This window comes from Leptopilina heterotoma, unplaced genomic scaffold, assembly GCF_015476425.1.
Source record: "Leptopilina heterotoma isolate Lh14 unplaced genomic scaffold, ASM1547642v1 Lhet_217, whole genome shotgun sequence".
Classification (NCBI taxonomy): domain Eukaryota; kingdom Metazoa; phylum Arthropoda; class Insecta; order Hymenoptera; family Figitidae; genus Leptopilina; species Leptopilina heterotoma.
In genome coordinates, this window is record NW_025110934.1 from 602,792 (window position 1) to 627,131 (window position 24,340).

At 23.1% G+C, this 24,340-nt stretch overlaps 1 protein-coding gene across 9 annotated transcripts in view; it reads left to right on the plus strand.

Annotated features, from left to right (window-relative positions):
* The window catches only part of LOC122501812 (AP-1 complex subunit gamma-1), a 55,197-nt gene that overhangs the window by 595 nt on the left and 30,262 nt on the right, over positions 1-24,340 (plus strand). Inside the window, exons 1-4 of one of the 9 annotated variants that reach the window (XM_043611565.1) lie at positions 6,542-6,916; positions 16,019-16,151; positions 23,330-23,391; positions 24,081-24,273. In XM_043611565.1, coding sequence (XP_043467500.1) covers positions 16,132-16,151; positions 23,330-23,391; positions 24,081-24,273 — 275 coding nt within the window. In that variant the 5' untranslated portion in view covers positions 6,542-6,916; positions 16,019-16,131. Of the gene's footprint in view, positions 1-6,539; positions 6,917-16,018; positions 16,152-23,329; positions 23,392-24,080; positions 24,274-24,340 lie in introns of those variants that run through there. The other 8 variants (XM_043611567.1, XM_043611566.1, XM_043611570.1 and 5 more) reach the window with 8 other exon arrangements.

The following is a 24,340-nucleotide window of genomic DNA, read 5'->3' on the forward strand; positions in this document are numbered from 1 at the left end:
TTTTAAGATTTACGCATTTGTATGTAATATTAGTCATATTAAAATGTCCGTCTATTAAAATCTCTCTTCTTTTAAGAGATTTTTGTATAAAGAACAAAATTTGACTCAATTTTAAATTTTAACAACATTATGTAGAAAATAAGTTTTAAATGAAATATTAATTTTTAAATATAAAACTTAATAATAATAATGATTGTAGCATTAATTATCCAACATTGTTGTCAGAGATTAACTTATTTGTTCATGTCAGATTAACGCAAAATTAGAAATAAGATTATGATAAATCATCCAATTTTATTTTTAGTTTTTTTGAAATAACTAAATATTTATTTTTATCAAATATTCAATTATTTATCATAATTAATTATTTTACTTGAGACTAATATCCCTTTAATTGCGTCAGATAATTAATTATTATTTAGTCCAAATACAAAATTTATTTGCATCAAAACAAAGCAGTTATGGATTCAAATAAATCTCAATTTGTATTAAAGAAATGAATCTTTTTATTTTTATTAAATAATTTAGTTTACTTGAAGCTATAAAATGAATTAATTGCGCCAAATAATGTTTATTAATATCGAATATCCAATTGAGTGAAATAAATAAATTAAATGTTTCAAATAACTCATTATTTTAGTGTCAATAAGTTATTTATTTGATCCAAATATAATTTATTTGTTTCTATTAAATAATATATTTGCATTAAATAATGCCTTATTTAAATTAAATAATTTTGTTTACTTGAAGCAATAAAATTAATTAATTGTGTCAAATAATGTTTATTTATATCAAATATCCAATTAGTTGAGTGAAATAAATAAATAAATTTTTTCAAATAAATCATTATTTGTATTAAATAAATTTATTTATTAGAGTCAATTAATTATTTTGCTAACCCAACTACATAAGATATAAATAAATGTGATTCAAATAATTTAAATTAATTGAAAATCAACTGATTTTTTTTCAGTGTAGTACATAATGTTAAATATTATTCATAATTTTATGTACCTAACATATCTAGATCTTTTTATAAAATCTGTCTTCTACACTGAGAGACCTTTGGGACTGAAAAGGTTTTTTCATTGTAAAAGAGACAATTTTTTTAAATTTTTGCTGTATTTATAAATATGAAAATTGTTTGTTTAAAGTCATAAAATTTAATCATTTCAATTAATTAAATTATCTAAAATTATTCCTTATAATTAAAGACTAAGAACAGGTTGGTCACAAGTATCAGTTTATCAATTTCCATAACAATTAACTGACATTAAAATTACTTTCCCTGACAAAATTCTTTTTACAGGAAAATATGCGAATGTTTACGGAAAATGAGTAAAATTTATAAATTTATTTATATCCTTCCTGAATTCAATTATTTTTTATAACTTTCAACTAAATTTTATCTCTGAATAAATTAATTTAAATAATTTTCCAAAAGTTCTTCTACAATTCAATTATTTAAATACAAAAACTCAATTTTTATAATATAATAATTGTAACTCTCCATAGTTTTTTATTAAGTTATTAAGGTATAATATTTTCAAAAAATTCTAAAGAAATTCTAATTAATTTTTTAAAAATATTTTTAAATAATTTTTGAAAGATATAATAGCTTTTCAATTTTGAAAAATTTCCAAATAATTAAAATTTGATAAAATCTTTTAAAAATAATTGGATTTTTGAAAAATATAAATAAAAAATTATCAAATTTTTGAAGAATTTTAATTATAAACAATAAACAGGACCATGATTTTTCAAAAATTTTAATAAGTCCAAAAAGTAAATTTTCATAAATTTTTATTTACATTGTTCCAAGATAATTGAATCTTAGAAAATTATTATAAAACAATTCTAATGATTAGTTTTTAAAAATATTTTAATGTAATTTTTTGAAAATAATTGAATTTTTTAAAATAATTTTTGTATGTATAATTTTAAAAAACTAATTAATTTTTTGATGAATTTTATTTAAAAATTTTGAACATAATTGTTTTCTCCAAAATGTTATAAATAATTCTAAAATGTTATTATTTTTGTATGTATTTGAATTTTTTGAAATATGTAATTGAAAAGTATTTTATTATTACTTTTCAAAAGAATTGAATTCTTGTGATGAATTTTGATATTTATGAAAATAATACTGAATTTTGGAAAAGAATTTTATTAAAATTCCTAAAAATAATTGAATTTTTGTGGAGAATTTTGTTATTTATCAATAGATAATTGCGTTAAAACTTTTGAAATAATTAAATAATATTAAAAAATTCATTCTCGTCAGAAATAGAAAAAAATTTTGAAGGTTTTTTATTAGAATTCGTGGTAATTTAATAGTTTATGAGGCAAAAAAAAAAAAAATTCAGAATTTTCTTATGAATTCTAAAAATTTAATTTTTTCCAGTGCTTTTAATAAAAATCCCTGACTTTTTCCTGTTTTCCCTGACCAATTTTGGCAACCCTGTTGAAAATAAGTCGAAAAAAGTTTCAATTTTTCTTAAAATTTCCCTGACAAAAAATTTTTTTCCTGACATTTCCCTGACTTTCTTGATTTGTGGCCAGCACCCAGAAGAAAGAATTTTATTTATAGAAACTAAAATTTCTTAATTGGACAATTTTGATTATAGTTAGTAATAAAATTACCCCCACAGCACCGAAATTTTTCTAAAAATTTATCAAATATTTACTTGCAATATTTAGCATACTTAACTGAAAAGTTTAGTGAAAATTGTGTAAAGAGTTAAATGTCCCGATTAAATAAATGTTTAGTGTGAAACTTTCCTGAACATCTAAATTATATTTTCGCCTAATTAACTATATTAATTTGAATGTTCTTTCATTATCTTTCATTCACATTTTCTGTCCCTCACACTCTGAAGTTGTCTTTTATTCATACTTTTGTTTTTTGGTATCTTTAGATAGATTGTATATTATGTTTTCTAAAATTTTAATAAATCCTTCGAAAAAATTCAATTATTTTTATAAATAATAAAATTCTTCACAAGAATTAAATTATTTTTAATCAAATTTCAATAAAATTACATGAAAGAATTTAATTATTTTCAAAAATTTCCATAATAAAATGCAATTTCAACAAGAATTTAAAATTATCTAAAAATAATTCAATTATTCTCAAAATATTTTTAAAAAATTCTATATAAAAATTAAATTACTTTCAATGCAATTTTTAAATATATTCGTCAAAAAGATTGAAAGAATTCAATTATTTTCAAAAAAGTAATAAAATTCTTGTGATGAATTCAATGATTTTGAATAATACATAATTTTAATAAAATTCTTTAAAGAAATTCCATTATTTTCGAAACAACTTTAATTGAATTTCTCGAAATAATTTAATTATTTTAAAATATTTCTATAAAATTTTTCATAACAATTTAATTATTTCTAAAAATTTTTAAAAATTCTCGCGAAACATTTTAATTATTTTTTATAAATAGTAAAATCTTTACAAACAATATTCAATTATTTTTTTCAATAGTAAAATCTTTACAAAAATCCAATGATTTTTAAAACAATTTTAATTGAATTCCTCGGATGAATTCAAACATTTTTAAATATTCCCATAAATTTCAATTATGTCCAAAAATTTTAATAAATTCTTCGAAACAATTTTTATAAATATTAGTAAAATTCTCCGCAAGAATTCAATTACTTTCAATTCACTTTTAATAAAATTCTTCTTCATCAATATATTAATTTTAAAATTGAAAATATTTGAAAAGAAAAATTATAAAAAAGTTAATAATAATGCAATTTATTTTTCATTATTTTCGTTTATGAATCACAATTTTTTAACAAAATTATTATTTTGTTTTAGAAAAAGAAGAAAAATATTTGCAAAATTCCTATTTTTTTTAATCTTATTTTTGGAACAGGATTTCCAACAGGAATTAAGACATTCAAAAATTTCAAATTCAAGCCTTTTTTAAATTAAACAATTTATAAAAGTGCTCCGAGTCGAAGACTCGTAGTGATCGATTTCTTCATGTTTTATAATAATTAAAGATGACCAAGTAATAAAATCATTATTTTATATTATTATAAGAATATTGTTACTGTATAACTTTATCAAAGTTATTTTCATCATTTTAATTGAATTATTATTTTCTAGAATTTTAAATTATTTTTTATGAAAATAATTGAATTCCTTAAAAAAAATTTATTATTTATAAAAATAATAATTGAATTCCTGTGAAATTTTTATTATTTATGAAAATAATTAAATGTTTGCATACAATTTTATTAAAATTTTTTTTAAATAATTGAATTTTTTTTGGGAAATTTTATTAAAATAGTAGATATTGAAAATCATTGAAATTAGAAAAATGCATTTTATTTTTGAAAATAATTGAAATTAGGACAAGAATTTTTTTGAGATTTAGGAAAATAATTAAACTTTGGAGAAGAATTTTGTTATTTATAAAGATAATTGGGATTTTTATAAAAATTTTTTCAAATTTTGTACATAGTTGAATTCTATAAGGGAGGGTGGTCCCATACCGACCCCTCGTACATTTTTAGCCTTTGCACTTTAGGGGGTCGGTATGGGATCACCCTCCCCTAAGGGGCCGTACACATAATACGTCACGCGGCTAGGGGGAGGGAGGGGGTCTGAAAATTGTGACTAAGTGTGACATGGGGGAGGGGGGGTAACTCATGTGTTACGTCACAATCTTTTAAATTTAAAGATTATAAGAAATTATATGTGACAATGTCAATTTTTTAAATAAAATAAGTGAAAAATGCTTTAAACTATTTAATATCTATTATGTACCTGTTTAACATCTATTGGTATATTATTTATAATATGATAAATAATATATTCTCTTAATTTGAATGAGTTAAAAATCATGGTTTTAACTGACAATCAGCAGTGACTGACTTTTTGCTTCTGAATCCGTTAAAAATAACTGAAAACTTATCCACAAAACACCGAAACTTTTCTAAATATGTATATTAAAGATTTGCTTGCATACTTCGAGAAATTTACTTGCAAAGTTTAGTTAAAATTGTGTAAAGATTTAAATTTCTTACTCCAATAAATGTTTATTGTCAAATTTTCTTAAAAATATATAGCTTGAAACTTTCCTGAACATTTGAATTACATATTTTCGTCTATACTTTCGTGAAAATTTTCCTGAAAATTTAAGTTAAATTTTCAGGAAAGTTTCGCGCTAAGCATTTATTGAAGTGGCATGGGATATTTAAATCTTTACACAATTTTCACTAAACTTTGCATTTAAATATTTCGAAGCTTGCGACTAAATCTTTAATAAATTTAATATTTAGTATTAATCTTTAACAATTTTTTAGGAAAGTTTCCGTGCTATGTAGGTAGTTAAACGTGACTAATTGAATCAATCAAAATCAATTGTATTGAAACATCAGTTATTTATAACAAATGGTCAGAAAAAAAATATTACTATTTGAATTAGTGACTGACTTCTTGCTTCTAAATCATTTATTTTTAACTGATTCAATAATTTAGAGTGTAGGATATAATATATAATGTCCAATGTATAAAATTTACAGTGAAATTTACTTGTGTGACGTGACGTTGTAGGGGGAGGGGGGTTCAAGGTTTGTGACGAAGTGTGACATAGGGGGAGGGAGTGGTTAAAAATGGTCAAAAATCGCGTGACGTATTATGTGTACGGCCCCTAAGAAGAATTTTATTTTCTTTTTTGAAAATAGTTGAATTTCTTCAATTATTTGTAATTTCTCCAAAATTGATTTTTTTAGTGTTTTCAACAAAAATTTAAATTAGAAAGTTTTTAAATTCTATTATTTTTAAAATTGCTAATTTTATTTTAAAAAGGGGAATTGTTGCTATAGTTATAATTGTAATTAGGCGAATAGAAGATTTCATTGAAATGTTCAGGAAAGTTTCGCGCTGAACATTTATTTAATCGGGACAGTTAAATCTTTACATAACTTTCAATAAACATTGCAATTAAATATTCCGAATATTGCAAGTAAATATTTAATAAATGTGTGGGTAAATTGAGAAAATATTTTATTTTTATAAAAAAAATTTGAAATACAAATTTTTAAATTCCATAATTTTTAAAATTGTTAATTTTATATATAATAACCCATAATTAGCCTTCTAGAACCATTAAGTACAGGTTGTGTTAATTTTTTCTAAAAAAAAACACAAAAATTATGTAAGTCATCTTGGTTATGTCAAAAAGTTTTTAAATTGAAAATTCGTTGTTAATAAATTTTTTTTTCTTAAATTTAACAGTGACAGGTCGATTTGTGCGGCCTTTAAATTATATTAAATTTATGTTTATCTGGATTTTTTTGAAAAATGAATTTTTATCAGCTTTTGAAAACTTGCTCCTCAATTGAATGAATTGAATTTTGCTTCTATGAAACATGGTTGCCACTATGTGAGTCAATGTAATTCCCATTTCAAGAAGTAATTTTGGTAATTTTATAATGTTGAAAAATTTAAATAGTTAAATTGTTTAACACAAGTAGAGATAGTGAAGAAAAAAGGAAAAAATGAGAGAAAATGAACAAGAATAGAAGGATCCGGGGTGGAATTGTAATTATGAACGATTGAGTGACAGCCATTGCCGCCATCTTGGTTTTGGTGAGCAATAAAAGGAGGTGTGCAGTGTGGTGCAGTGAGACGAGTGTTGTGTCCAACTTGCTGTTGCATGTAAACGCTAATTATGAACTTGAATATGTCAAATTCATTGTGGTTCTGAGAGCGAAAGGGTAAAAGTCGAAAAAGTGTTGGTGAAAGAAAAAATTTCACACTACAAAATTAGGCAATATTTATTCAAGTAGGTGAGGGTGCCTTACTCGACTTTTCGCTATTACAAGGAAGGCGAGGCTGCAATCCAACTGAGTCCCGTATTTGTTATATAGAACTGTGAGTAAGGTGGGTGAAATGGCAGCTACCTGTTTTCCGATTCATTTCTAGTCATGTTATCTAAAGACGATCGCCATTCAATTTCTTGAATGGCCACTTGAAAATGTCTCGCACACTTTTCATGTGACTTGTAAACGTGGTTCAATCTTTCTGACAGATGAAACCAATACTTTTCTCTTATCGCTGCTGCTAACCAAATTTCAATTCCAATTTATATAACCTGTGTGTTGAAGATATTTTTCATAATTATTAGCGATGTTTACATTTTTATCATGTTCCACTTTTGATAAAAGTTTTTTTTTCTCCTTACGTTAAGTACTTGTTGCTTGCTTCAAGAATGATAAAAGAAACTTTCTTTTATAATTCTTGTTTAAGTCTCTTTTTTCTTTCTATTTTCTGTTTTTTTTTTAAATATATATTTTTAAAGGGTATTTTTAGCTTCTGCAGATTAATTTTTCATTCCTTTCACTTTTAACCCTCCTAGTTTATATGCTCACCAATTTTACTTTGTTGACAGGAAATCTTTTTTCCTTATTTTTTTTAAACTTTAAAAAATCTCTTCCGTATGGTAAGTTTATCATTTACTTATTGTGGATGCATAAATTACATTATACATACTAAGAATATTGAAAATTTTATTACTAATATTCGTACTATTTGAAAGAGTGTCAATATTTTGAAATTAAAAATACATTAAACCTATTTGACTAAATTACTAATAAAGTTACAAGTTATTTATTTCATTATATTATATTTCAGTGCAATAAGTTGCAATATTAAAAACAATAAGCGAATGTTTTAATTTTCATGTAAACCTAACCTATTTTTTAACGTTTTACTATTAGTATTTTAATATTTAATTCACAACAATCATTACACAGTAATTAAATTGAAAATTGTTTTTAAAAATTACATATTTATTTTTGCAAATGGTAGTATCAAAACATAACCGCATATTAGAAATTTATTCTTGTTGAAATTATCGAAATTATTAACATTGATATTATTTTTCAGTGTAAATATATCTCAAGATGCCTTACGTTGAAAACGGGCGAAATTCGACCATTTCCACCGTTGGAAACGAGAAATTTGCAAAATAAGAAACTGGCAAAATAAAAAAAACTAGATTAATCCGCCCGTCTGTGAAATTATGACACGATTTATAGAATAATGGATTAATTAAGAGAACTAAATTATTTCATCGTATAAATAATTAATTATAACCTCCAATTCATTACAATTTACAAAGGTGGGAATTAAATCGGAAATTTTTTAAAAATTAACTTTTCTAAGTAAAGTATAAATTTCAAATGAAAGTCTCGGCGATAGCTTCCATTTATATTTTAGAATAATATCAATTACAATCTAAAATTTTAACTAAAATTTATTTTTAAATAAATTTTCATTAGAAAATTCTACGAGAATTAATTAATTATTATTATTAACTATATTAATTTTAATGTTTTTTCATTCTTTCATTCACTTTTTCTGTCCCTCACACTCTGAAGTTGTCTTTTGTTTATACTTTTGTTTTTGTTAACTTTAGATAGAAAATAGAAATCATCAGAATTTTTTTTACTTCTTTTCATTAAAAGACTAAAATTTTGTTAAATATTATGTTTTGTCAAATTGTAACTATTTTTGTTCTTTACTTCTAAAAAAATTAGAAAATTATTAAATAACTGTGATTAAGAAATAGAAAATTTATTTATTTTCCATTATTTTCTTTTTGAAATTTTTTTAAGAAAATTATTATTTTGTTTTAGAAAAAGAAGAAAAATATTTGCACAATTTATATTTTAATCTTATCTGTGGAACAGAATTTTCCACAGGAATTAAGACATTCAAAAATTCAAAATTCAAGCCTTTTTTAAAATAAACAACTTATAAAAGTATTGTTTATAAAACATGAAGATATCAATTGAGGGGACGGCTTCTAAAAGGGGATACGCGTGGATTCTCACGTATAAGTATTGACGAATAGTGTGATTTTAAAACATTTTCAATTTTCAAATTCAATGAAATAAATTTATACACAATGAAAATGCGCATCTTTTTTCTTTAAGAAATAAATTTATATCTTTTTTAGTTTATGAAATAATGAGAAAAAACTAAATTTTTGAAAACCAAAAAATTTAAATGTTTTACGTCTTTAACTCGTGCTGGTGTTTTTGATTTTTCATATTTTGTAATCAAACAAAAACAAACTCACAGATTAAGGTTTCCTGAAACCAACTATATTTTTAAAACTTCAAAATCTTAATTAATAAAAAGTTTATTAATTTTTTCGAAAGACATTGCAAAAACTGTTTTTTTTCAACTTTCAACGCTTCGTTTATCTAGGAAATTTCAAGGTACGAAAAACTTTCAGTGAGAAAGTTTTTTATTACGATACGGACAAGTTTTCTCTAAAATTTTATTAAAATGATATGGATATTTACAAAGTTATTAATGTTTAAAGCATATGGTACGTCAGATTTCTCGCGCCTGGAACGCATTGAGTCCCAAATTGTTAGTTTGCAACGCGTTAAAAATATTTTGTCAATATATATAATAAAATTTATTGAAATGCATTTTTAACCTAAATATTTTATTTTGTTATATGTACAAAAGTCAACTAAAATAATATTTCTTATTTTTAAGTTTCTTGTTTCATTTAGTTCAAGGTTTCCACTCTTCGTCAAAATGATCTGGTTTACTACATTTAATGTTTTTAAAATAATTATTAAAAAACTCCTGTCCGTTTGGAGAAAGATATCGATTTCCTTAATTGTGATAAAAAAATCTCGAAATCCTGGGAAAATTGTATTGGGTTTTACCGAACCCTTTTTTTTGCAGTCAACGGTCGCGGCAACCGCGACTCATCTGGACACCATATTTTTCCGTAGAGTGAAAACAAATGACAACTTTGAGAAAAATAGCATACAAAAAAGGGTTACTTCCTTGAAGTGCACATGATAACAAAAAAATCTATTGTATGAAAATGTTTGCCAAAATACAGATATAAATAAAATAAAATTTGTTTTAACTTCAAGTATTAAATACAATATGGAATTATTGTACAATTTATTTTGCGAATAATTTTGCAATATTTTTTTAAAAATAATTTCATATATCTTTACGTACAATACATGTTAGAATAAATAAACTGATGCTACTGTTATATAAAGTTAGATGAATCGTCATAATCCATAGTTAAATATTATTTAAAAATAATTACTTTGATATTAAAAAACCAGTCAAAAATTAAAATAATAATATTTTTACTATTCTCAATAAACTTTTATTAGTTAAATTAACATTACATTTATGTCAAAATAACTGTGTACTAATTATTTGTATGTCAGTAAATTTTAACTATTTCCAGCCGATTTTGGCTAATTATTATTGGTTACTTTTTAATAATAATTAATCGTTTTTAACTAAATTGCTATTGCAAAAATTTATCAGTGACTTTACTAAAAATTGTATTTCTTTTAAGTAAACAAATGAATAAACTAAAATAGTCTTAATATGTTCCATGCAAACGAACAATTCGGTACTCAATGCGTTCCAGGCGCAAGAAATCTGACGCACCATACGCTTTAAACATTAATAACTTTGTAAATATCCATATCATTTTAATAAAATTTTAGAGAAAACTTGTCCGTATCGTAATAAAAAACTTTCTCACTGAAAGTTTTTCGTACCTTGAAATTTCCTAGATAAACGAAGCGTTGAAAGTTGAAAAAAAACAGTTTTTGCAATGTCTTTCGAAAAAATTAATAAACTTTTTATTAATTAAGATTTTGAAGTTTTAAAAATATAGTTGGTTTCAGGAAACCTTAATCTGTGAGTTTGTTTTTGTTTGATTACAAAATATGAAAAATCAAAAACACCAGCACGAGTTAAAGACGTAAAACATTTAAATTTTTTGGTTTTCAAAAATTTAGTTTTTTCTCATTATTTCATAAACTAAAAAAGATATAAATTTATTTCTTAAAGAAAAAAGATGCGCCTTTCCATTTTCCACAAACTTCGGTAATTCAAATTGCAATTTGTAATACTTTCAAAAATTGACCAAGTGGACAAAACTTAAACGCGAGAATCCACGCGTATCCCCTTTTAGAAGCCGTCCCCTCAATTGCTCCGAGTCGAAGACTCGGAGTGATCGATTTTAATTAAAGATTAATTAAAGATGACCAAGTAATAAAATCATTATTTTATATTATAAGAATATTGTTACTGTAACTTCATCTAAATTATTTTCATCGTTTTAATTAAATTATTTTTTTCTAGAATTTTAAATTATTTTTTATGAAAATAATAATTGAATTCCTTAAAAAATTTTATTATTTATGAAAATAATTGAATTTCTTGTGAAATTTTAATTATTTTATGAATATAATTAAATGTTTGCGTAGAATTTCAATAAAATTTTTTATAATTGAATTCTTTTGAAAAATTTTAGTAGATATTATAAAAATCATTGAATTAAGGAAAATTTTTGAAAATAATTGAAATTTTTGCCGAGAATTTTTTCAAAATTTTTTAAAATAATTGAATTGATTCGAAGAATTTTATTGTTTATGAAAATAATTGAATTTAGGAAGAATTTTATTAAAATTTTACATAATCTTAATTAAATTCTTTTAAAGAATTTCTTTGAGTTTCTTTAAAATAATTGACTTTCTTTAATCATTTTAATTACAAGTTTTCAAAGTAATTGAATTCTATATGAATAATTTCTTTCAAGTTTTTATAATAATTCTCTTACTTAATAATTTAAATTAAGCATTTAATTCTTGAATTTTATTAAAAAATTTTGGAAAATGATTGAATTTTTTTGAAAAATTTCTTTAATTTATTGAATACAATCGAATTTTTTAATAATTGTATTGAAAATAATTGAATACCTGAGAAGAATTTTATTATTTATGAAAAAAACTTTAATTCTTGCGATGAATTTTAATAATATATTTCTTTTTAAATAATTGAATTCTTTTGTGAATTTTTATTGAAATAGTAGATATTAAAAGTAATTTAATTTTGATATTATTGAAATTAATTTAAGTCTACGAAGAATTTAATTCAAATTATTTTGAAAAAAAATCAAATTGTTAAAAATTATTTCATTAAAATCTTTGAAAATTAATTTTAATAAAAATTTTAAGAATAATTACATTTTTCAAGAAATTCCATTAACATTGTACCAAAAATAATTGAAATTCAGCGATGATTTTTATTATTTATGAAAATAATTGAAAACCTACATACCTATAGAATTTTACTATTTATGAAAATAATTGAATTCCTGGTTAAAAAAATGTTATTCTGCATAAAAATCATCGAATTACTGCGAAGAAATTTATAAAAAATTTGTAAATAATAGAATTCCTCTGAAATTTTTATTATTTAATTCATTCATTCAAAATTGTTATTTTCTAAAATTTCAAATTAAAATTTTTTTTAAATAATTGAATTCGTTTTGGGAAATATTTTATTAAAATCGTAGATATTGAAAATCATTAAAATTATAAAAATTTCTGAAAATAATTGAACTTTAGAGAAGAATTTTGTTATTTATAAAGATAATTGGGATTTTTACGAGAATTTTATTCAAGATTTGAACATAGTTGAATTTAATAAGAAGAATTTTATTTTTTTTAAAGAATTTTTGCAATTATTTTTAAATTCTACAAAATTGAATTTTTTTAGTATTTTCAACAAAAATTTAAATTAGAAAATTTTCAAATTTTATTATTTTTAAAATTGCTAATTTTATTTAAAAAAGGTAGTAAGAAGTTAGCCGCGCGATTTGTTGCTAGTTCCGTTATTTAAATACAAAAGTAAATAATTATTTTTTGAATAATTGAATGTTTCTTAAAATTGAATTCTCATACAGAATTTTATAAACAAATTTTTAAATAATTGAATTCTTTTGTCGAATTTTATTAAAACGTGAATGAAAATAATTACTTTTTTCAAGAATTCAATTAAAATTGTATGAAAAATAAATTCTTAGCTACACGGAGAGAAAAATCTAGCTTTAATAGTATGACACTACCTATACTAATTTCGCATGACTATAGTCACGCTTCAAACGCATGAAAACATACCGAAAAACCATGGTGAAGCGTGGACCCATGGTTTTTGGGTATGAATTTATGCGTTTGAAGCGTGACTATAGTCATGCGAAATTAGTATAGTGTCATACTATTAAAGCTAGATTTTTCTCTCCGTGTATAAATTCATTATTTTAAATAATTTTTGGAAAAGTTCTTTGAGAATTTTCAAATTTATTTGTTTACAATTCAATTTTACAAAATTTCAATTATTCGGAAATTCTTTAATTAAATATATATTAGAAAATAAAAACTTGAAATAATTTTAAAAAAAATTCAATTATTAAACTTTTTTAAAAGAATTAATTCTACAGAATTGTTTGTTACAAATATGACAAATTCAGAATTTGAATGATTTTAATTTGAAACCTTTTCAAAATTCAATTATTTCTAGAAATCCACGTTATAATCCTTTTAATATTTAATTATAATCTAAAATTTTAACTGAAATTCATTTTTAAAACAATTTTTATTAGTAAATTCTACGAGAATTCAATACAAAAATAAATAATTTATTAATTTAATGTTTCTTAAAATTAAATATTTTTTATAATAATTGAAATTTTGCCAAGAATTTGATTAAAATTTTGGAAAATAATTGAATTTTAGAGAAAAATTTTATTATTTATAAAAATAATCAAACTTTTGACGAGAATTTTTGAAAATAATTGAATTTTTCTGCAATCATTTGTAATTTCTCTAAAATTCTTCAAATTATATTGTACAATTTACGAACTTTTCGTCCTTTTTTAACAAATTACGAATTTTACAAACCATTTTTAAAAAAAACTGACTTTTACGGACTTGAAGAAAATTTACGGATCTTTACGGGATTTACGGACCTAGTTCGAGTCCTGACATTACAATAATAATTAATAATTTTAAAACTTTACCAAATTCACCTCAAAAATCACTGAATCTGATAAATTAAAAGAGAGTCCGACAAATTGGATGCTATATTTTTAATTTCTAAAATTTAACGTAAAATTCGTCATTAAAAACGAACTTCAAGTGAATCCGATAAATTTGGTTAAATTACTATTATTGCTGCTAAACTTTCTTGTTGTACGAGGAAAATTTAATTTCGCAAAAATTATTACTTGATACTTTCATTTTCAAAATGATTTTAAAATTAAAAATAATCTTCATTACGAAAATTTTGATTATTCTAAAGAATAGAAAAAGTAAGAAAATGATAATACATTTAAATATAAATAAATATATCTTAAAATTTTAACATGAATTAAATTTCCGATTGTACTTAATTAAAAATTTCCACCCTTGTAAATTGTTATGAATTGGAGGTTGTGATTAATTATTTTTTATACGACGAAATAATTAAAAAATTCTCTTGGTCATTTAAAAACTATGCAACTTATTTCGATTTTTATAGTGTAAAAAATAACTAAAGACAAATCTTCCAAAAATTATTATTTTTGAATAATTTTTCTTATTAAGTTTTCGAAATATACAATTAAAAAGATTTTTAATAATTAAAATTTTGTAAAATTGAAAATGATTGATTTTTTTCAAGTATTTTATTAAAATTTTTGAAAATCAACTATTGAAGAAGTTTAATTCATTACAATGTTTGAAAATAATTGAATTCTCAACAATTTTAATGAAAAATCTTCAAGTGCAATTTTTTTTTAAGATTAAATTATTATTGAACAAAGTAAATTAAATTTTTTTAAAAATTTAGGGCCAGTTTCACCAACTACGATGAAAAGTTAATTTTACAAGAATTTAATTCGAGATTTAATTATTTTTAAATGATTTTATCAAATTTCAATTAAATTGAAAGATTTTACCAAATTTTCATTATTTGGAAACTTTCTAATTAAAAAATGAATTATCTATCAAAAATTATTTTAAAATATTAAAAAAAATTAATTTACAGAATTTTTTTAATATAATTTTTTGAAAATATTAGGTAATGCTTTAATATCTTAAAAAGAACATGGGTAGTTAGAGTTACAATTATTTTAAAAAATTGAATGTTTGTATTTAAATAATTGAATTCCCGAAAAACTTTAGGAAAATTATTAAAAATAATTGACTTGGAGATGAAGTTTAGTTAAAAGTTGTAGAAAATAATTGTATTTTGTGAAGGTTGTAATTTGTAGAAACTATATTAAATCTCACAAGGTTTTAAATGGAAATAATTTATTAAATTTTATTTCCCGTGGATAACAAATAAGTATTAAAATATTTATTTAACAAGATCATTTAAATTTTAAATTTCACAGAAATTTCATAGAAAATAGGGAAATAAGAGAAGTAAGGAAATTTTACCCAAAGTAGTAGAAAAATATAAAATTATTTAAAACCTTAAATTGTCTTTGAATAAAAAATAACAATTTTAAAACACCATAAAGAGTTGTAGTTAAAATTTAAAAAAAAACAATTATTTTATAATTTTATTTATTGCTGACTCGCAATTCTTTTATATAGGGCATATATTTATGTCGACAAAATAAAAATCTATCAGTAACTATACTGCCTTCTCCACCTCGATTTGATTATGAAAAGGTTTTAAGAAAGTAATATGCCCACACAGAATTGAAAGTTTCCAAAAGTTGAAATTTGGTTGCACTGCGATCTTCGAAGTTGTGAAGCTGATCATTCTGTTGTTAATAAAATGACCGCATGTGAAAAATTAAGCAACAAGGGAACAAAGGCTTTCACTTAAGAAATTTGGAAATCATTCACATGATGATCTCTAAGATTTTGTATCGAATTTCCATCGACTAATTATTATTATTGTCGACATCCCTTGTCTCTAATCTTCTTTGACTCAGACAGTCTAGAAAAATTTGCTATTTATATTTACCTTTTCGAGTCGCTCTTCGCCCCCCAACCCCCTTCAGTTATACGCAAACTTTAACAGTCAATTATTGCAAAATTTTAGAAATGAATATCGTATAATTATGTTAAAAATGACGCTTAGTAAAATGCACGTCTAATAAAAAAGAATAACAATTATTTGTTGTTATGCCTGTAACAGGACGAGAGCAGTTCCTCAGAATAGAGTGCCGGTTTCATTATAACTACATTCTGTATATTGCACTTGTACTAGCATCATCAACTACTTCAAAACAGAATCTACGTTGAGAAACAATGAATGCCTCAGAACATGGGTAAAGATTTTCTTCAAGATTTCTTAAAGTTACACTTTTTATTCTTTTTTCTTTTTATTTCTGGCGAATTTTGAGGTTTCTAAACAAATAATACCCTTGAAAAGTAGTGTGAAAATCTATGTTGGATAGTATAGTAAAATATAGATAAATTCAAATTAACGATTTTTTTATTTTAATACGCAGATAATATTTTTCTTTTTGGATTAAAATATTGTACTTGGAGAATTGGCTCTGAGTTTTAAAATTGTACATAAAATAATGTTTGGTAAAATTTAAATTAGGAGAAGAGACAGTAAAGCATATAAAATCTGATGCTTGTTGGTTGTCAGAAAACTTACCATGATTAATTTTAGTAGAAATGTGTCAAATTCAAAGAACTTCTGATAGAAATAACAAATTTGAATAAATTAAAGAGGAAGCGAAAGCTTAGCTCCTACGAAATAAAGAAAAAATCAAGAGAAAGTTAAGAGGACATTATTAATTGTAATCCATTAAAAAGTACCTCAAAGATGTCAGTATTTAAGGAAAAATTAATTTTTTTGTCTGAATTGTTAAGAAAATGGTGATAATAGCTGACCTAAAAGAAGCTCTTCGGATAAGTAAAATATTTGGTTGAAATAATAATATTTACTTTCGCAAAATACTGAATTGATAATTTAGGGGCGCATGATTATTCCCCAAATTTCAATTTCCTAATGTTCAAAACATCGAAATTCATATCATCGAAACTTCATTTCGCATAATTTTCAGTTTTCGAAATTTCATTCAATATAATTTTTAATTTATCGATTTATTCTTTATCCTATTATTTAAATAGTCGAATTGTTCTTCAATATAATTTTTAATATGTCGAAAATTTTTTTGACATACATTTTGTTTTTCCGAATGACTATTTGTCATAATTATTAATCCTCCGAATTGCCATTTGACATAATTTTCAAACCTCCGAAATATTATATTACATAACTATCACTTATCGAAATTTTATTTGTCATAATATTCATTTACTTGAATTATCAAGTGACATAAAGCGCATTTACTCGAATTATCAAGTGACATAAAATGCATTTACTCGAATTCTCATGAGACATAACCTTTAAATCTACGAAATGTCATATTTCAGAAATTTTAATTTATAGAAATTTTATTTGTCATAATTTTCATTTATTCGAATAACCATTTAACATAAAATTTATTTGTCAGAAATTCCATTTGACATAATTTTCAAACATCCGAATTACTTTTTAACCTATAATGCAAGTCACAGAAATTTCATTTGTCCTAAAAATAACAATAGAAATATGAAAAATATTTGAAAATTTCATTGTTATTTTAGGACAAATGAAATTTCTGTGACTTGCATTATAGGTTAAAAAGTAATTCGGATGTTTGAAAATTATGTCAAATGGAATTTCTGACAAATAAATTTTATGTTAAATGGTTATTCGAATAAATGAAAATTATGACAAATAAAATTTCTATAAATTAAAATTTCTGAAATATGACATTTCGTAGATTTAAAGGTTATGTCTCATGAGAATTCGAGTAAATGGGTTTTATATCACTTGATAATTCGAGTAATGAACATTATGACAAATAAAATTTCGACAAATGAAATTTAGGTAACATAATATTTCGAAGGTTTGAAAATTATGTCAAATGGCAATTCGAAGGATTAATAATTATGACAAATAATCATTCGGAAAAACAAAATGTATGTCAAAAAAATTTTCGACATATTAAAAATTATATTGAAAAACAATTCGACTATTTAAATAATAGGATAAAGAATAAATCGATAAATTAAAAATTATGTTGAATGAAATTTCGAAAACTAAAAATTATGCGAAATGAAGTTTCGATGATATGAATTTCGATGTTTTGAACATTAGAAAATTGAAATTTGGGGAATAATCATGCGCCCCGATAATTTAAGAACTCTGACAGGGTGGCCACCGGACCTTGCAAACTTGAAAACCTTGAAATGGACGTGAATTTTGTCAAACCTTGAAAAAACCGTGAATTGGACGTGAATTTTTTTAAAAACCTTGAATTTTAGTATTATATATTATTAAAACTGAAAAACAAAATTTTTTGACCATTTTCAAAATTTTATTTTTTGAAAAAATTAAAATTTTTCAGGGTTGCCACTGGTCAGGAAAATCAGGGAAAAGTCAGGGAAAAGTCAGAGATTTTTATTTAAGTAACTGGAAAAAATTGAATTTTGGAGAAGTTACAAATGATTGCAGAAATTCAATTATTTTCAAAAGTAATAAAATTCTTCGCAGAAATTCAATTATGTTCGAAAATTAAAAAAATTTCTCATTAAAATTCAATTATCTTTAAAAATAATAAAATTCTTCTCCAAATTTCAATTATTTTCAAAAATTTTAATAAAATTCTTTGCAAAATTTCAATTATTTTCAAAAAATTTTTCTCAATTCAATGATTTTCAATATCTACAGTTTTAATAAAATTTTTCAAAAGAATTCAATTATTAAAAAAAAAAATTTTTGATAAAATTCTAAGCAAACTTCGCAATAATTCAATTATTTTCATAAATAATAACATTTTTTTACAAAAATTCAATTATTTTCATAAATAATAAAATTCATCATAGAATTTCAATTATTTTTAATACAATTTCAATTGTATTCCTCGAAAAATGTTATTATTCTTGAAAATTTTATTAAAATTTCTCGACAAAAATCAAATTTGTGGATAAAATTCTTTATGTTAATTTAGTTTCGAAAAACATTCATTTATTCAATAAATTATTTAGTTTTGTATTTAAATAATTGAATTCTTGTAGAATTTTCCAATAAAAATTGATTTGAAAATGAATATTAGTTATAATTTTAGATAATAATTGAATATTAAATGCATTATAGCATGAATTTTTAAAAATACATAATTGAATTCTTTCGAAGAATTTTAACAAAATTTTTGAAAATAGTGACATTTTTCGAAGAATTTACTTAAAATTGTATTAAAAATAATTGAAATAATGTAAAGAATCTTATTATTTATTAAAATAATTGAATTCCTGCTTCGAATTTTATTACATTTTTCTTAAATAATTGAATTCTTTTCAGAACTTTTATTAGAAAGTTGATTGTGAAAAAATTTGAATTTCAATGAGGAATTTAATTATATTCGTGAAATGTAATTAAATTCTTACAAAAAAATTAAGAGAATAATTCCATTTTTCTAGGAATTTACTTTAAATTGTATTATAAATAATTGAAATTCTCAGAAAAATTTAATAATTTATGAAAATAATGAAATTCTTACAAAGAATTTTATCAATTTTTTTTTTAATAATTGAATTCATTTGGAAAATTTTATTACTTGTAAAAATAATTGAATTTATGCAAGGAATTTTATTACATTTTATTTAAATAATTATATTCTTTTGAAAACTTGTATTAAAAATGTAAATTTTGAAAATTTTTGAATTCCATTATTTGTGAAATGTACCTAGGGTAAGTGTGCCAATTATGGCGCGGTTCTGGTTTAGCCGTCTTTGAAATAGAAAATTCAAAAATTATAATGAAAGAAGTAAATTTATGGCTTATTAAACTAAAAGCCCGTGTCATATAGATAATAAAACTTTTATAAAAACTTTATAAAAATTAATTATTTAAACAAAATTAAAGCAATAAGAATTAGGATTAAAAACGTCAATTATGGCGCGGTTGAGTCAATTTCGGCGCGCCAATTACGGCGGGGAAAATAACGTGTATTTAGAGGTTGTGTTGCGCGCCATAACTGGAGCACGCACATTCAATGAAAATGTGCCAATTATGGCGGGGCACAATTTTTGTACTTAAATAATTAAACCAATAATAGTTCAAATGTGTTTTTTTCGTACAATTATATCGAGTAAGGTCGAAAATAACTTTTTCTATCATTTTCAAATAACTATATTATTCTAAAATAGTAAATAATTCTATTCTTTACAAAGTCGCCATAATTGGAGCACCCGCCACAATTGACACACTTACCCTAATTTAATTCTTGCAAAAAATTTTTGAAGATAATTTTATTCTTCGAGAAATGTATTTGAAATTGTATTAAAAATAATTGAAAAAATGTGAAGAATTTTATTATTTATGAAAATAATTGAATTCTTGCAACGAATTTTATTATAATTTTTGTAAATAATTTTTTTTTTTTTTGAAAAATTTTATGGAAATTAAAATTTTTATAAGTTGTTGAATTTAAAAATGTTTGAATTTGAATGTTTTGAAGAATTTTAATTCCTATGGAAAAATAATAATTAAATACTTATTTAAAAATTTAGTTATTGATGTTTGCGAATAATTTTACAATTTAAGAAATTCGTAAGTTAATGGAATAGAATGTTTTTAATAATTTTTAGAGTGAATCAGAATATTCTTTATGGTCAGGGAAAAAGTGAAAATTTTGTCTGGAAATCAGGAAAAAGTCAGGGAAAAATAAAATTAAATATTTGTGGCAACCCTGAATTTTTTGAAGTCTATACGATTGATTGTTCAGAATCGTAAGAAAAGCCTATAAAAAATTTCGGCAATAAAAAATAATAATAAATGTGGAAGTAGTTGAATTTTTTAAGTATTACTATAGTAAAATTTGAACCAACAAAAAAACCTTTAAAATTTCCTAGAAACCTTGATAAAACCGGGAAATAGACGTGAATTTCATTCACGAGTTTTGGTTGCCACCCTGTCTGTTCAATGCTAATAATTACTTGGTACAAGAAAATAAGTTATTCCTTCTAATAAATGAGAGTTTCGATCGGAGAACCGGTTATAATTTTTAAGACTCGAAGTTATCCCCTTCTAAATTAAAAAAGAAGTCAAAATTTCAATTTCTTGTAAAGATTTCGTATTTGTATAAAAGTTTATCAAAAAGTCCCTTCAAAAATTTTGATTTAAAACTTTAATTTTTAATTTATTTGACAATGATTTTTTTAGCTTAAATTATAAACCGGTTCTTCGATTGGGACACCCTCAAATATGGTATTGATTCAAGTAAATTACGCATTCACTTGAATCAATTAAATTTTTTGTTTCATTTTATGCATTGCTTAAGATCAATTTGTTTATTGAACACTCAACCTAAAAACTGCCAACTTTACGATACTTTTTAATAGGTTACAAATGCCTACTTTTTACCAAAATTCACCATAGTGAAGCTGTAGATAAATAACTTTGCACAGTTGAATTGCTTAACTTCCAACTAAGGACCACAAGTTTAAATAAGTTTTTATGAATATTTTGCTTTCTCATTATAAGCAAATAAATTTACTCCCTTATGTAGGAAGCCTTACAATTTTTTTCTATATTTAATATGCATACTCCATAAAATTTTGTTTCTTTAAATAGTCCATCAAATTCTAAAACTTAAAAAAAAAACTTTTAATTATATTAAACGAATTTTTCTCTATATGGTCATGTGTTATATGAAAACAATAAAGAAATAAAAATTTAATTTAAAAATATTTTAAATTTACATTAATTTACATTAATTAATTAATTAATTTACATTAATGCTATGAATTTTAAATAAAATTTTTATTTTAATAATATAAACCATTCTGTTTATTTTGAAGCAAAAAATACAATTTTATTATGTACCAACTTGAAGTTAGCTAAGACTAAAGATTTTAGCTAAAACATTAATTTTTGGTTCTCAATTTATACAAGGCTCACTTGTAGTGCAAGTGAGACATAGAAACATTAAATCGTAAATTACGGATGAAAGGAAAGTTTTAATTAAATTTTTAAACGGAAATGCAGATTTTTTTCAAGAAAAATAAAGAATTAATTAACAGTTTGTAGGTTAACATCAAATGATACTCTTTCTAAACTTATATACGAACTTCTGCTTCCTAAAAATTACAATGATAGATAGAAAAAATAACACTATTCCTTATAATATAAGAATATCATCATAAGATAAGAACTATCATCATCGTACCCCGATTATTCCTAAATTCTTAAGTTTTATTATAAATTTCGAAATGCAATAAAGTAATTATTGTAATTAAAAGTTTCTCCGTTTACATTTTAAATGCATTTGCCGAAAACCATTTTGCATTTTGATTTGAAATGGTTTTTTTCATTATTTTGTATTCGAAAATGCAAAATACAAGAAAACTTTTTTTACACTGTAGCAATTTTTTTATGGAGGTTCTCCGGTAAATTTATTTTCTTTGGAATTTTACCAAACTTTGGGAAAATATTTATTTTTGCATGCTAAAAACGGAAATTTTCAGGTTCAAAGTTTCAACATTTACATAGGATTCCATATCAAGCATTTCGAAAATGAGACATTTTATTTAATTGCTGACAAAGTTTTCTTACAATTTTTTCAAAAAACTAGTTTATTGTATAGAGTTAAATTAATAGAATAATATAAAACAGTTTCAAAGGGGGTTATCATGCTCACTTTTTTAATAGAGCACATAAATTTACTCTACCACTTCGCACTTTATGAATTCACAGTCAAAATTCAATTTGTCCGAAAAAATCTAGGACGACTGGACCATTTCACACCGGACATTTCATCAGAAACTCATAGCATTTCTAAATAGAGAAAAATTTTGTTTAAAGCTTTTTTAAAACATTTTTTAAATTGAAGGATTACAAAGCTTCTTCCTATGAGGAAGCAAAAATGTAAAAAGGAGAAAAATTAGATTATTCTTTTTAACCAAAAAAATCATGTTTAAAAAGTGTATTACACAAGTTTGCTTTGTTTAATTTTAATGAGATCAAAAATTATCAATGAGAACTTGAACTTTAATCGATTTTTCTGCTCTTCGTTTTGTATTTGCAAATAAAATCAATTTCAAGAAAATTCTAAATATTAAATAGTTTTTTTTCGTTCAATTAATTTTCTAGAAATTAATTGAGAAAGAAATTTGTTCAAGCGAAGATCTGTAAATACTTCTGATTGATGATTATAGTTTTATTGAAGTAACAATTTGTTCATAAAATTAAAAACTGCCCTAGACTCTTTAATAAGTAAATCACTTACTTTAAGGTAAAATTTGTAATTCTAAAAATAACAAAAGGATAATAATGTTAACATATCACGCAGTTTTTACATATAAAGTATATGAGGGCTTGATTTTTTTTAATAATCTTTAATGTTTACAAGCATGAAACAACAAGTGTGCATAATGATTTTAGGTTTAACCCAGCCTTTAACATGGCCTCCATAAAGCAAGCTTTCAATGAAGCTGTAGAAAGAGGTAGGTGAACATTTTACCTGTAAAAACTTATTGAGTACTGCGTGTTTATTTTGCTTTCATCCTTTCTCTCCAAATGCTCATTCAACATTTTCTCCAAAGTAAAAATTATTTCTTACATTGCAATTTCAAAAATAATTGAGGGCTAATTCCACCAATCTCAATTAAAAGTTAATCAATGACTAAAGCCAGTTTAACGGCTTATGATTGGTTGATTGAGGATTTAATTATTAATTTTTAATCAGTATTGGTGAAACTGGCCCTAAAGCTAATTTAATTTAAGGGTTCATACACGCACGACAGAAAATTATCGTTTAAACTGGAATTATTAATTTCAATGTAAAAAAATAAAATGGCATCAGTTTAAACAAAGTCGAGAACAAAGTTTATCATGAAATAACAATAAGATTTTTTGGACAGTTTTTCGATTTGAAAAAAATAACAGTAAGTGACACACATGTGACGAAGATGTAAAATTTTCATAAGAATGAATCCTTAAGACAGAACATCAAGTTTAATCTTTTTATTAATATTTTGTTAATTTTATATACCTAGTTGATCTTTTGTAGCTTCTTATTGAAATCACTGGCAAACAATAAGGCATAGTTCGAATCCTTTCAAAGCTTTTGTAATTGAAACTCACCTTCATTCACTAAACTTTCTGTTCTGATTGCATTTTGGTAATTTACAAGTTTCAACAGTGAGAATGCCAGCTCCGACTCGTTTACGAGACCTCATCAGACAAATCAGAGCTGCTCGCACAGCTGCAGAAGAGCGAACAGTTGTCAATAAGGAGTGCGCGTACATACGCTCGACATTTAGGGAGGAAGACAGTGTTTGGAGGTGCCGCAATATTGCCAAACTGCTGTATATACACATGTTGGGGTAGGTACTTCTTTTTAAAAAAATACGTCTCAAATCGTTATTTATTATTTAATGCTGGCGTTAAATT